Source organism: Enoplosus armatus, chromosome 21 (genome assembly GCF_043641665.1).
Source record: "Enoplosus armatus isolate fEnoArm2 chromosome 21, fEnoArm2.hap1, whole genome shotgun sequence".
NCBI classification, from domain to species: Eukaryota; Metazoa; Chordata; class Actinopteri; order Centrarchiformes; family Enoplosidae; genus Enoplosus; species Enoplosus armatus.
In genome coordinates this window covers 6,307,796-6,320,913 of record NC_092200.1, presented here as the reverse complement: position 1 = coordinate 6,320,913, position 13,118 = coordinate 6,307,796, and the positions used below count along the sequence as shown (strand labels likewise).

Here is a 13,118-nt window from a genome sequence, read left to right as displayed (position 1 = left end):
AAGTTGAAGTATTGAATTTATAATGATATAAAACAAAAATACAGGCAGCTCATCTCATTTTGGGGTTTGGGGTTTGGCAAACACTGGCCCTAATAGAGTGGTTCCCAGACTGGGGGGTCAGCCCATCACATAACCAAGAACCAAAAATGAGAAGAGAAGAGAACTTATGTTTATTTTGCACAACAGAAACTATGGAGGAAATTCAGCTTGGCTTCTTCTCTTACTAGTCTCCCCAAATTTTGTTACCGGTTGAGGATGCAACAGAAAAATACCCTAATCCATCATCAAAATTGGATTCTTTAATCCTGGTCCAATTGGTTAATCGTTGGATCACTTTAGTGCCAGTTGTAACTTATAATGAATTAAATCCCTGTAAGTTTTAACTGATGATTATTTGTGCCATGGACCCATTTGAAGCCACTTCCAGGACCCCTCCAGGTCCCTGCACTCCAGTTTGGGAAACATGAACTGTCGCAAGGCTAATAGATGTCAGGACATGTCCTCTGGCAGGATGGAGGAAGGATGTGTCTCATCTGCTGACTCACCAGTATCATCTCCATGTGCACTGCAGGTTATTTTAGGAGATATCTTACTTTGACGTAAACGTGAGGCACAGGATCAAAGCGATCGTCTTTTCAAATCAAACCATCGTTTGACGATGCCTTTGCCATACAAAACCTGAGCGCTTCAAGGACTCATATAATAGCGGAATCTGAAATGTTTGTCTGGGTGAATCTGACCTTGTTCGATCTGCACTCTCAAATTCCAGAGCGGTTCAGCTTCCTTTTGTCGTATAATCCTGCGCGGTGCTTGAACACATCAGATAGATCCATCTTATCTCTGTGATCACAGTCTCAGCTTTTATTTGTTTTCCTTCGCCTCAGTGGAATATGTCAAACAGACTCATTGTAAACTGATTTGTGACAACAGTGGCGTGTTTGGCTGGAGGGGAAAAAAAATGCACAAAAGCACAAACAGTTGAGCAGAGTGTCCCCACATTCCTGTTGTGAATTGCTTGGTCATGCAGAAGACAAGGAAGGAAAAGAGGTAGATAACAAGCTTCTTTTTTTTTTTTATCACGGCCTCTCGGCTCTTGGTGTTTATTTTACCTTCCCCTCTGCAGATAAACAGACCCAGCTTTTTGTCCATAAACACATCAAGCCTAAACTGTATTACTAAACTAAACACTGTTATTTTAGGTCTGTTTACTATTAGACATTTTGGAGCCACATCATTGTCCACAATTCAGTTTGCTTACTTGGCTGTTGCTCTGCTCTCGCCTACTAAGTTGCATTTAATTACCATTAAGCACCTTGGCAGTATACCTTGGAACGTGCATAGTTTGGGCTACTGTTCCTCTCACATTAAACCCCATTAAGCTGTCTGGAGTGTGTAGTCTCTTTGGAGCATCTAATTACACACTCCTCTACATAAGACATGGTCAGCATCCTTGTCACTCTCCCCACCTCCTCCTTCGCTGTTGTGATCATTTCTCATGAGGGTATACTTTTAAATTCTCATGCCTTTTCTCACTCTTCACCAGCAGAGATTTTAAGGTTTCGTTGTCTGCCACACAAACATAATCACATTACGCTGTTTCCCAGGAAATGGATAAATGGCTGATTTGTATTTGACCGTAGTATGAGATTGTAGGCCTTTGTTTGGGTTCTGGGAGCTCGGGGGATATTTTATTCCCGTCCCAGTCTGAGTCTCATGAGGGTAAATACAGTTATTACAAAGTGCACCGGGTCAAAGCTCCACAATTACCGTGTTTCTGTGAGAACATGGCTTTAGCTTTTGTGCAGCTGGTGCAACCTGAGCAGCTTTAGATGCAGTTTTGACATGGAAATGCCACACCCTAACACTCCTGGATAGGACCTGTCGCTGGTGACTGTGAAAAAGGTCTTACTGTCCAGTGGAGGTTAAAAATAATAAATATCGATAGAGCTTCTGATTTGTCCATTTTGCAGCACTGTTGTGTAAAGCACATACAGCAGGCCATAGCCTACTATTTAGTATTCCCCTTATTTTAGCTGCCTCATTCTCTCTTGGATAGATGTTTAATTCCCTTGGGTGATATACCATGGAGTCTGCAGACATTGAATTTACAGGAATTGAAGCATTGCAACAATACAGTCTCAGTGTATTTATTACAGTCTAACGGATGTGGGCTTTTTGAGGCTGATCCCGCAATTGATATTTGAGACTTTACCATTACCACCCGACTCTGCAGTTCCCCTCAGCTCTATAGAGCATTTTAGCATCCTTCAGCTTATTGTTTTGATTTTGGTTCAGTCTCACCGCTCTCTTCAGTTTCAGCCGCACCACCTTCCGACTGACAAAGTTAGCAACTAGCTGGTGAACATAGTAGGGCATTTAGCAGCTAAAGAGTCAGACATTTCCCTAAGGAGCTAAAAGAAGAACTTATATTGGAAACACAACTTCAAATTAATACTAATGTTGCTCTGTGTTGTCTGGAACTGTAAAGCAACTGTTTGCTAACACGTTCAACATAACAGCTTTTTAAAGGACCAGTGTGTAGGATTTGGCAGAAATGGAATATAATATTCATAATTATGTTTTCATTAGTATATAAGAATTGTTGTTTTCATTAGGTTAGAATGAGCTCTTCATATATACATACAGAGCGGGTCCCCTTCCACAGAGCCTGCCATGTTGCACTGCCATGTTTCTACAGTAGCCCAGAACGGACAAACCAAACACTGGCTCTAGAGGGGGCCTTTCGCGTTTTTATGCTGAAGTTGCAGCTATAAAAAAATAATTTAAGATGTGGTGTCAAAAATACATGAAAACTTTAGATTCAATGATGCTTGAATTTGTCATTTGGTTGCGTGATATGTTACATGAGCTCCTCATTGACTTTTATGTATAATCTATCTCCTTCTTGAACATGAACTTTTCATATTCTAACCCCCTGATATAGGTTGTTACTCTGAACTTTGTCTCAAATTTCCTGTGCTCTTCAGGACATCTCTGGCCTGCAGGCAGTAAAAATGTTGCAGGTGATCCTCCTCTTTAAGGTATAAAAATGCTTGAGTGGTGATTTGTTTTTCGTTTTTGGAATAGAGGACAATAGGCAGGCATTATGTAAGCTGCCTGGGTTTAGTTGCCTTTTCAATCCCTCTTCACCCCAAAGACAGGTGCTGTCTTAGCTGTAAGCACAGCCTCCGCTGGCTCGGACGGGACAAAGAGCGAGATAAAGATGGGCATACATCGACTGAGTGCAGCTGTTCGCTGTGTGAGACTGGAAGTGTTCCAGTGACTGTGTGCACATAACTTAGCACAGTCATGCCGAAGTGCTGGACCCTGCCAAACCCTGAGTGAAGTTAGTGTGGCCACTGGGCTGTGAAGAGCAGAGCACAGAGGTAGAGACGTCTGCCTGTTGAAAGAGGAGGTGGATGGGTGAGTTGTTCTAAACTGCTGAGCTATTTCAGGCTTAAACACTCAGAGGCAACAGAGGCACAGCTATCAACATACACCTCCGCCAAATCCCCATAGAGATCCACAAACAGGGCAGCTATCAGTGGTATACAGCTACATCGGGGTTACCAAGCTGCACAGGAGACTTGACGTGAGTTTCTGGCAATTCCATTTTTGCTTGTAATGGTCACCTGTTGATATTTTACGCCATTCTCTTTAAAGTAAACAGTTTGTCCAGGGTTGCAGTACTGAATGTGTTTTTCTTTATGTCTACAAATACGGCCTGTTTGTTTTAGAGGGAGAGAAGAATAACAGGAAGCTGGAGGAAGAATTTCCGAGTTGTGTTAAGACTTAGTATAAAAGCTAGAAAAACTGAAGGCTGGATGTTTTTGTGTAAAAAATCGTGTTAAATGTTATTTATATGTTTTTATTTCTTTCAGCAGAGAACACGTTTTGAAATGTACACAAGATGGTTTCGATGTCGTTCAGACTGTTTTATTTCACCACATTTAACCAAAACATTTAAGCCAAAACCTTCAAACTGTCTCAATAAATTTAAATTGTCACAAGGCAGCAAGAAATGAGGACAGTGTTTCTATTCTGTGCAGGTTAAGTGTTGTGATATAAGCATGTCGTGTGTTGGTCATAGAACAAGTTGTCAATCGACCTTGCACGCATGGAGTCACGCCTCTTTATATAGCTGACCGCAGTGGATAATGCTATTATCAGCACACTGTTGGGATTGAGGAAAGCCCCAGACTTTGAAGTGGACTTCAATTTTAGCTGCTTGTGGCTTTGACTGCTTCTTTTCCCCGCAAGACATGCATGTGACTCCACACATCCCTGGGTACAAACAATTATATCTCACACACGCACACACGCACACACACATACACACACTCAGACTCCTCCTGAGGTTGGGTATTTCTTTAGCCCTAAGGCTCATATAAGCTGATGTGGAATGCAGCACTTGATTATTTGGCGAACGGGTAAGCAACTTGTTTAGATCACAGGACTGTTCTTTGTTCGCTGCAAAACACAATTAATCTGGCGGCTTTTATGACTTTAGGTGGGATTAATTGTGTAATAGTGTTGATTCCTCCATGACATGACAAGTTTTGTTTTTCCATTGCCAAATACACTAAGAACCTGTAGCATGCCAGGGTTTATTTTAAGGAAAATATACCTTTTACTGATGAACTGAGCTCCAACAAAAATGATTAAACACGGTGGACATACTTTAAGATGCAGTGTTGACATTTCAGCATCCACCATTCCCATTCATTTTATGCACAGTGCACACATATTCACAAATGAATAAACATCCTGTGCAAATTTATAAACATGCCCAAAAACTTGCAGTTCTAAACTTGATGTGTACTAGTTTTATTTTGAACTCAAATTGAAAAAGTTTTGAGATATATGGAACACCAGTAATTGTTGGCATTGCTTATATCAGGATATCAGTTACTTATCATCATATTGCAGATGCTCAGAAGCTTCCTGGCAAAGTTGCAATGTCCTTTTGTGAGTGGTCAAGTTGCCCAATGTTCTAAAGAAAGCAGTAAAGAATGACTCACTCCCTGTCCGTATTATTTTAAATGAGAGATGTCATTCATTTGCTTGTGTGTGGTGGTAAACCAGGCTTTTGTGGCACTCCCTGTCATGTCACTCCTTGACTTTTTACTGTCGAAAGCCTTTTCTTTACCAACTGGTCATCTATTGTCTGTGTGTCGCAATATGAATTTATGTCACTCTTGCAGATTGAGGAAGAGATTGTAATAGACCTTTTCAGAGTAGATACAGTATTTCCACATGGGAAACACTGCATGTAATCCTCATGTGATTAAAGGACCAGACAATGTTTTTCTCATGTTGTGGCCCATTATTACTGCCAATACTACCAATTTACAAAGCACCATCTTTATATTTGTTAGCTATACTTGTGGGATGGCAGACGATGTACCCTAATGACTTTGGAGATCCCCTGTCTTTTCCTCTGGCGCCACCAGGAGGTTGAAATTTACTGTTTTGAATGAAATGTCTCAACAACTATTGGATGGATTGCCATGAAATTTTGAGCACACATTCATGTTCCCTTTAGGATGTTCCCCATACTTTGTTTATGACTAAATACCTACAAAACTAATGACATTCACATCAGCCTCAGCTGCACTTTGTGTGTTGTGCTAATTAGCAAATGTTAGCACACTAACATGCTAAACTAAGATGGTGAACAAAGTAAATATAATATCTGCCAAACATCAGCATGTTAGCATTGTCATTGTGAGCATATTGGCATACTGATGTTAGCATTTAGTTGAATGCATTTTTTACGCAGGGCTTAAGTCTGCTCACATGTCTGAATGCAGCCTAGGTAAATGCAGGGTGCTAATGTAAACGCTAACATTATGCTAACATGCTCACAATGACAAGGCTCACATAGTGATGTTTAGCAGGTGCAATGTTTACCATTTAGCATGTTAGCACACTAATACAGCGTCACACAGCTTCTAGCATGTAGAATTGTTGTCTTTTGTAGTAAATGGGCTAAATCAGAAGTTCCCAACCTCGGGGTCGGGACCCCCACAAGGCGTTGTACAATAACTGGTTGCAAGATGATTCACAGGCTACACAGTAAGTTGTGCGTATTCTTTTTCAAACCTGCCTCTAATCTTTGCCTTTTACTGGATGATTTTACTTCAAGACTGTAAAAATTATTCAAATGAGTTACGAGTTGCAAGTAGACATCACAAGCCAAACAGGTTGGGAACCACAGGTCTAAAACATGCAAAACCCCTGTTATGGTTTGTAAAAGACAGATATTGATCAGTGGGGTTGAAATCCACCTTAAGCTTGGGGTCATTTGTGTGTGCGTTTGTTTGACAGACAGATAGATAGATTTGTGTGTCTGAGCAGCAGCCTCTGACTCAGTGTTGAATGGGTCCTGGAGTCACATGGCTACTTGTCAGCAGGCTGGAGGAGGAAACATAATCCTGGGGAGGAAGGCTGCTGCTATCAGTCCACGCATGTTGGTCTGAGAGAGCGCTCGGCTCGACGAGAGGCTTGACCGCACATGATCGGCAGAGGCTCGCGCTCCACATCTCTAACTCTCCTTCCTTTTGTCTCCCTATCTCTCTTTTTCCCTCTGTTTGTTTTCGTCCTGCACTCTGACCAGCCCCGGGTCTCTCTTCACGGCAGAGTTCAGAATTGCACTACAATGTCTGCGGTGGCTTCTCTGCTGTAAGCACACAAAGGTATGGTACAATCATGGATCTCTTTTTTGTTTGTTTGTTTTTCATGACCTGTTGTCACATTTTCAAGTTGTCTTATTTGTCACTTATCACTTTGTACTGCTTGTTGTTTTTCTATTTAATTCATTGTCTATTTAATTCACTGTTTATATGGGTTAGTCCTCAGTTAGATGACCACAGTCATTCTTGGTCGTGTCAAGTCTAATCAAACTTGAAAAGATTATTCCTGTTAGCGTTACACTTTCTTAATATCCAGTTGACTTGAGGAGGGAGTACAGCTGACTCAGGCTTGAGCCATGATGATCTGCAACCATAGCAGGAACTACTGTAAACAAATCCTGCTTAGTTCCACAGGTTGTACAGCAGAAAAAAGCCTCAAAGAAGCTACTTTCAGCCCACTTGAGTTTTAGTAGCACAGACATTCTTTTCCACTGTTAAAAAACCCAAATTAGAGCCTTTAAAGGACTTGTTTCGGGCAGTGATGGCTCTCTAAAGGCTGTGGTCGAATCAGAATTGACCACTCATAGCTACAAAAACCGTATTTTTTAAGTGTTTGTCTTTTTATCTTCTTAAATCACTCCCATTTCTGTTTATCACGCACATTTTCTTTCTGCATCAGTTCTTGCATGTGTCTTGAACAAACGATAATAGTGTTGATTCTGTAAACTTATGTTACGGCATGTTATTGCGTCAGATAAAACATTAAGGACACGTCTTATCTTCACGTCACTTGGCGCTATCACAATCGGTGTTTCAGGGGAAAAAATGTGTTGTTTCTTTAAACATGCATCGCCTGCTAAACAGAAACAAATGATTTACACACACGTCTTGTTTTTTGTAAACCCAGTTCTCTAATGAAATCTTAAACCACTCCTTTCCTCCCTGTCATTGTCCTGCTTTTATAAGTACAGGCCTGTGTGTTGGTTGAGGTTTGGACATTGTGATCAAGCCTCTATTTCTGGACAGGCATTTTTATTGGCAGTTTGTGTATTTTATTGAACTGTTCTTTAATTATGCCCTTTTTGATAGATTTTGTTGATGAGCATGCAGTCTGTGGTCGACACTCACGTGCCAAGCTGCGGATTGAAGCCGGGGTGTCCTGGCAGATCACTGGGTTGAGACGCATGTGGGCTTGTGTCGTGAGTTTGAGTCTGGCTCATTACCTCTGTCCCGTCGTCCGACTGTCTCGCTCATTTCCCTTAATGTCGTTACGAAGAGGCATAGCAAAGAACTTTTAACCTTTCTGTCTGTCTTTAACCCCAAAGGTCACCTGAGATTACAGTGAAAGATGTTGAAGAACAAAATTTGCCTTTTTTTTGGCGTCTCATACATATTTGAGATGGCCGGTGGGCATTTTGTGCTGACTCATCTCTTCTCTGGGCTCCTAATGTAGAGCTGAGTGTCCCAGATTTCTGTAACTTGTCATCATTCCTTTCTTTAAGAAATGCCCTGCAGTGCATCAAAATACCTTAAAATAACTTCTCAAATTTTGACAGAAAGACATTGTGTTGAGAATGCCAGGCTAACGTCTGACTTTTTATTCTCCTTTTCCTTAAAATATGTCTAATGTGCCTTTATATTCCTAATTAAAAAGGAGTAAAATGCTCTTTTCAGGAGAATTGCAGGGCATTTTTGTAAATACTGGAAATTTACAACATACCAAAAAGACTTTGTCAGATATATTTGTTCTCGGTGGGAGAGATGAGTCACCACCAAGGGCACACCATAGATCTTAATAAGGTCATAAACATGCCAAACTCATGCTCTTGAGTTATAACCTTTCTCTAAAGGTATGACGCAAATGTCAACTTTTTGGTGATATTCAGACAAATTTCAGACTAGATCAGTTTAGCAAGCCCTGATACAGTTGGGCCTGTAGATTACATCAAAGGAAATGTTAGATCCTCGAGTCATTGCAACATTACCTCAGTAAGCAGCAAGTTGCTCACTATCAGCTGTCAAGTCAGTCAAATGGGAAATGTGATGAATTTTTCACCTATATACAGAGGAGCTTCTGCTTAGTCTCTTGAGATCATACCTGATAGATAAAACTTGTGACATCTAAGGCTCCATATGCAAGATACTTTTGCAAGTTAAACAGAAACAGCACTGTAGTTGGTTTTAACTTTCTGTAGGTGAGTGTCCTCGGTCAAAGGTAGCATTGTCACCCTCGTGATCCTGACCGCATACTCTGCTCTTAGAATGCTGTGACAAGTTGAGTTAACCTATAATGTCACAGGGTAGATATTAAGACATTTTGTATTAACCCAGATTAGTGCTGGAGTATAGGTCTGGTCCCAGCATACACATGGTTAACTCTCTCTAAGGTGTGACATTATGGACACTAGAAAGAATCCCAGAGTGCCTTGTTTTTATTTTCTATAAGTTTGCAGCTCCTCCTGACAGGCGTCAGTCTGTAGCAGCTGCCTTCTTCCTGTTTTCATACCAACTTCCTCCCAGAAGGATAGTTTTCCCAAAGCCTTGTGTGCGCACATTTGAGGCTGCGACTGAGTCTTGCATGGAAAAGTTTTGTATCCACACTCATCGTCTCCTTTTAGGAACAGTTCGCGAAGTACTGGGCTTCTGCAGGACTCTTGGAAGACATGATGAACTTCTTCCAGGAGAAACACAGAGCATCTTGTCCTCGCTTCCTCTTGCACTGTCAGCAAGTCCTTTTGGTCTTTTCAGTTATTACATAAGGGACAACCAGTTCCTTTTTACTCAGTCTTCTGACTGATTGTACCTTATTGCAGTCAAGAACACATTTACATCATTGAGGACCATGCTTGTTAAAAAAATCTGCTTGCTTACAAGACAATTGCAGTTGGTATTATTGTTTTCTTCTTCTGATCATTATTGTTATCGGTATTATTACAGACATGCCCTGAGGTAGATAAGCTGGTTCCCATGCCTTTTGCTCAGGATCCCAGGGTTCTGTAACTTTATCCCTGTGTAGCCAGCCCTGCCTCTTCCACAGTGGTGGGGTCTAGGTTTACTGAGAAAGTAATCTTCAAACACACCCAAGCTGAGTCCGGTAGAATCCTTTATCGGCATTACCGCACGGATTGCAATGCCTCAAACTGGTTGAAGTTGTTATTCTGAATAGTGCAGCTGCTAGTATGTAATTAACACTAACCTTTGTTGCAGTGATTGCTTTTGTGGCAGATCAAACAAGGAGCATTGCCAAAACGTGTGTTGTTGCGTTGTTGTCTGCTCAGTGTCTCAGTTTCAGGTCTCTTTGGCAGGTGATGTCTTTGTTCAATTTGCATTTAGTTCACGCTGTCCAGCTCCGAAATACTTGTGCAGTGCATTTAATCTCTTGTTGTTGATTATTCTTTAATAAAACATACAGCAACTGTTCCTCTTAGAAATCTCTGGCTGTCAACAAGGTCACTGATATGATTGTGCTCAGGCATCAGGGAGGCTTATCGTTTCTTTGATAGCTGGTGTCAGAGAGCCAGGCTGGCTTTGGCAGAACATGATTTCTAACTGTGAAACTGGAAAGTAAACCAAAAGAGGGCCCTTTTTAGACTGCTTTAGAACTGAAAGAAAGTCGCTGAAAAAGTCTAAGCTGACTGTAAATCAAAGGGTTTTGTTGTTTTACTCAATTAATTTAAGTATATCAAGTTCAGCAGTACATCCTCAGTGTCATTTGGACTAATGGACCAAGTTATATAATTCTTTCTAATTAATGCAAATGTTGGTTGATCTTTGCAGCTTGACAATAAACAATAATTATAACAATAAATTATATCAAGAACTGTGGCCGCTTCGTTCAGTCTATAAAACAGGAAATGTGACAAGCATTTTTTACTATTTTACTAAAGTCCAAGGTGACATCTTCAAATGTCTGAAAAGATTCAGTTTACAATCGTGGAAGAAAATCAGCATATATTCACATTTGAGAAGCCAGAACCACTGAAGTGTTGGCACAATGACTGAAACGATTCACCAATAGTGGAAGTAGTTGCTGATTAATTTTCTGTTGATTGACTACTTGATTAATTGATGAATTGTTTCAGCTTTGTCAAGATCCATATCTCTATATAAATGGCATTTCCCCCAGACAGCATGTTTCTTCTGTACTTGTCCTCTTGTACATCTTTGTTAACATTTTATATAGTCTCTGCAAAGATCTACTGGTTGTTGTTGGATTCCTGTGGTTGTGTGTCGCACCACAGAGACTCCAGAGTGACGGAGGTGGAGGTTAGCTGAGGCACGTGCCGCCGCTTATCAAAGGGTCCTCTGCACAGTAGCACTGTGTTATCTGCCTCTTATCTGACTCTAATGGTTAATGACCTTGAATGGCAGTGAGGAAGTGCTTGAAATCAAGAATCATAGAAAAGAAAAGAGACGTAGTGTCATTGTTTGTAAAAGCATGTTGGCATGTACTTCTACTACTTCTGCCATTGTTGCATTACACCTCAAGTGTAATGTAATTTATGTCTTTCTACTTCATCATAAAAACGACATTCAGTTTTGGCCATTTGTGTTTCTGAAGTGGGTCTGGGGCCTCAAAGGTACTTGAGGGCCTTCCAGGAAATCCTGAAACTGTTGATTACTCCTTCAATAGACCACATGTCATAGTACAGGCAGTGTTAAAATAGGGAAGTGTGTTGCTTTGTGTTTTGTTTGCTCTACAATTTATGAGGTCAAAGTGCTGACTATTGGCTTTCATTTTAGGGTTTTTAGATCCACATCACATAAACTGTGAAGGAATTCTAGCCCTTTTTAGCCATGCTAGCGGCACGGCTCCGGGGATGGCAGTGTTTGTTGGTCGGTTCACCACTTTACATCCAAACTCTCATATTTATGTTTCCTAGAGGGTGAATTGTAATAACTTTTGTGATCCCCTGACTTTTTCTCTAATACCACGATTACCTCAAAATCTTTATTTGTCCAGTGCTTTTTTTTATGACAAATTACCAGCCAAACTAAAGATAATCCCACCAGCCTCAGCTGTACTTTTTGTTTAGTGCTAATTAGCAAATGTTAGCATGCTAATAAGCTAAAAGTATATGGTGAAGATGGTAAACATTATATCTGCGTAGCATCAGCACGTTAGCACTGTCATTGTAAGTATGTTAGCATGCTCACGTTAGCATTTAGCTCAAAGCAATGCTATGTCTCACAGAGTTAATTAAAGCAACATAATGCTCAGTTGGAAATAGGTGACTGATTTTGACAGTCAGAAACTAAAATTGAAGGACAACATATTAAAAGGGCTTTAAGTCTTGCACTGCTCATCCAATACAGATGACATTTCAGAATCAATGTGCTGGAGTAAAGCCAAAACAATAAAAAACACACACACACACTGTCATCACACTTTCTGACCACACTTCATATTGAGGGATTACTGGCCTACAGCTACAGCATTTCAGTGCCTTGTTTGCCTCATGTTGTAAATCTCCAGTTTCATGTGGACTAACCCCCAGATCTGTGTCTGTCTCCAGGTTATGCTGCCCAAAAGCTGTCTGAGTCCCAGTGAGAAAGAGAAGGGCTAAAGCCGCACCGATCCAAACCAGCTTTCCAGAGCCTCTCCAGCAGCGACTCCACTGTGGAGCCATGAGCAACCCCAGCGCTCCCAACCAGATTACAGATGCTGTGGCATCGGTTATTCACAGTGTAAGTCCTCACGACCGCATACAGAACAGCCTCAGTCTGCCCTGTCAGGTCAGGCCACATGATGAAACGCATGAGGCGGAGTTGGTGACAAACCAGCTTAAATGTTATTCAGGAGGAATGACGCTCACAATTAGCAATTTATGGTCTGTTCATACATGAGCCTGTAGCTTTTCAGTTCCAAACTTGCCTCAACTTCAATTTATATTCTCCCTGTGCTTGATTTATCCTGCGTCAGCTCCCTCAGTCCACCCTGGCATCAGAGTGTATATTTTGGATAGTGCTGTTCCCTCCAAAGCTATGTGTGTACAAATCTAGTCACATCCTAGAGCCAAATCCCTGGCAACATGCAGTACCTCTGACTGCAAAAATAAAAATGTTCAGAATAGTTCAAGAACACTTCAGATCTGCACAGAGAGCTGCTCCTGAATTTCCCTTTTCATTAGAGCACTGAAGAATGTCAATGGTTCCACAACTGAAACGGTTTCCTTCCTCTTTTCTTTAAGTCGATGGGTTGCCAGTGTTGGAAACACTAAAATAATATTGGCTCATAATGAAAAACATAATTACGTGGCTGCTGGTGGGATTGATGTGATAAACATGCTGCCCAGGAGCAGCTGGTCAGCAGCCAAAGAAAACCACATTCCTCAACTTAAGAGGTTCTCAACAAGTTCATCTTCAGACGATTAAGATGCTGCAGCAGAAAATATCACAAGCTTTAAGGAAAAATCCAGCCCATGAATAGTCTCATATTGTTAGATCAGCAGTTTGCGATGGTTAGTGAATTCCAGGAATTAT

At 41.0% G+C, this 13,118-nt stretch overlaps 1 protein-coding gene across 1 annotated transcript in view; it reads left to right on the top strand.

Moving 5' to 3' along the window:
- The first annotated feature begins 6,619 nt into the window (after positions 1 to 6,619).
- Positions 6,620 to 13,118, top strand: part of slc4a2b (solute carrier family 4 member 2b) — a 29,984-nt gene continuing 23,485 nt past the window's right edge. The window contains 2 exon segments of the mRNA XM_070927803.1: positions 6,620 to 6,698; positions 12,152 to 12,321. Of these exon segments, the coding sequence (XP_070783904.1) occupies positions 12,264 to 12,321 (58 nt within the window). The 5' untranslated portion in view covers positions 6,620 to 6,698; positions 12,152 to 12,263.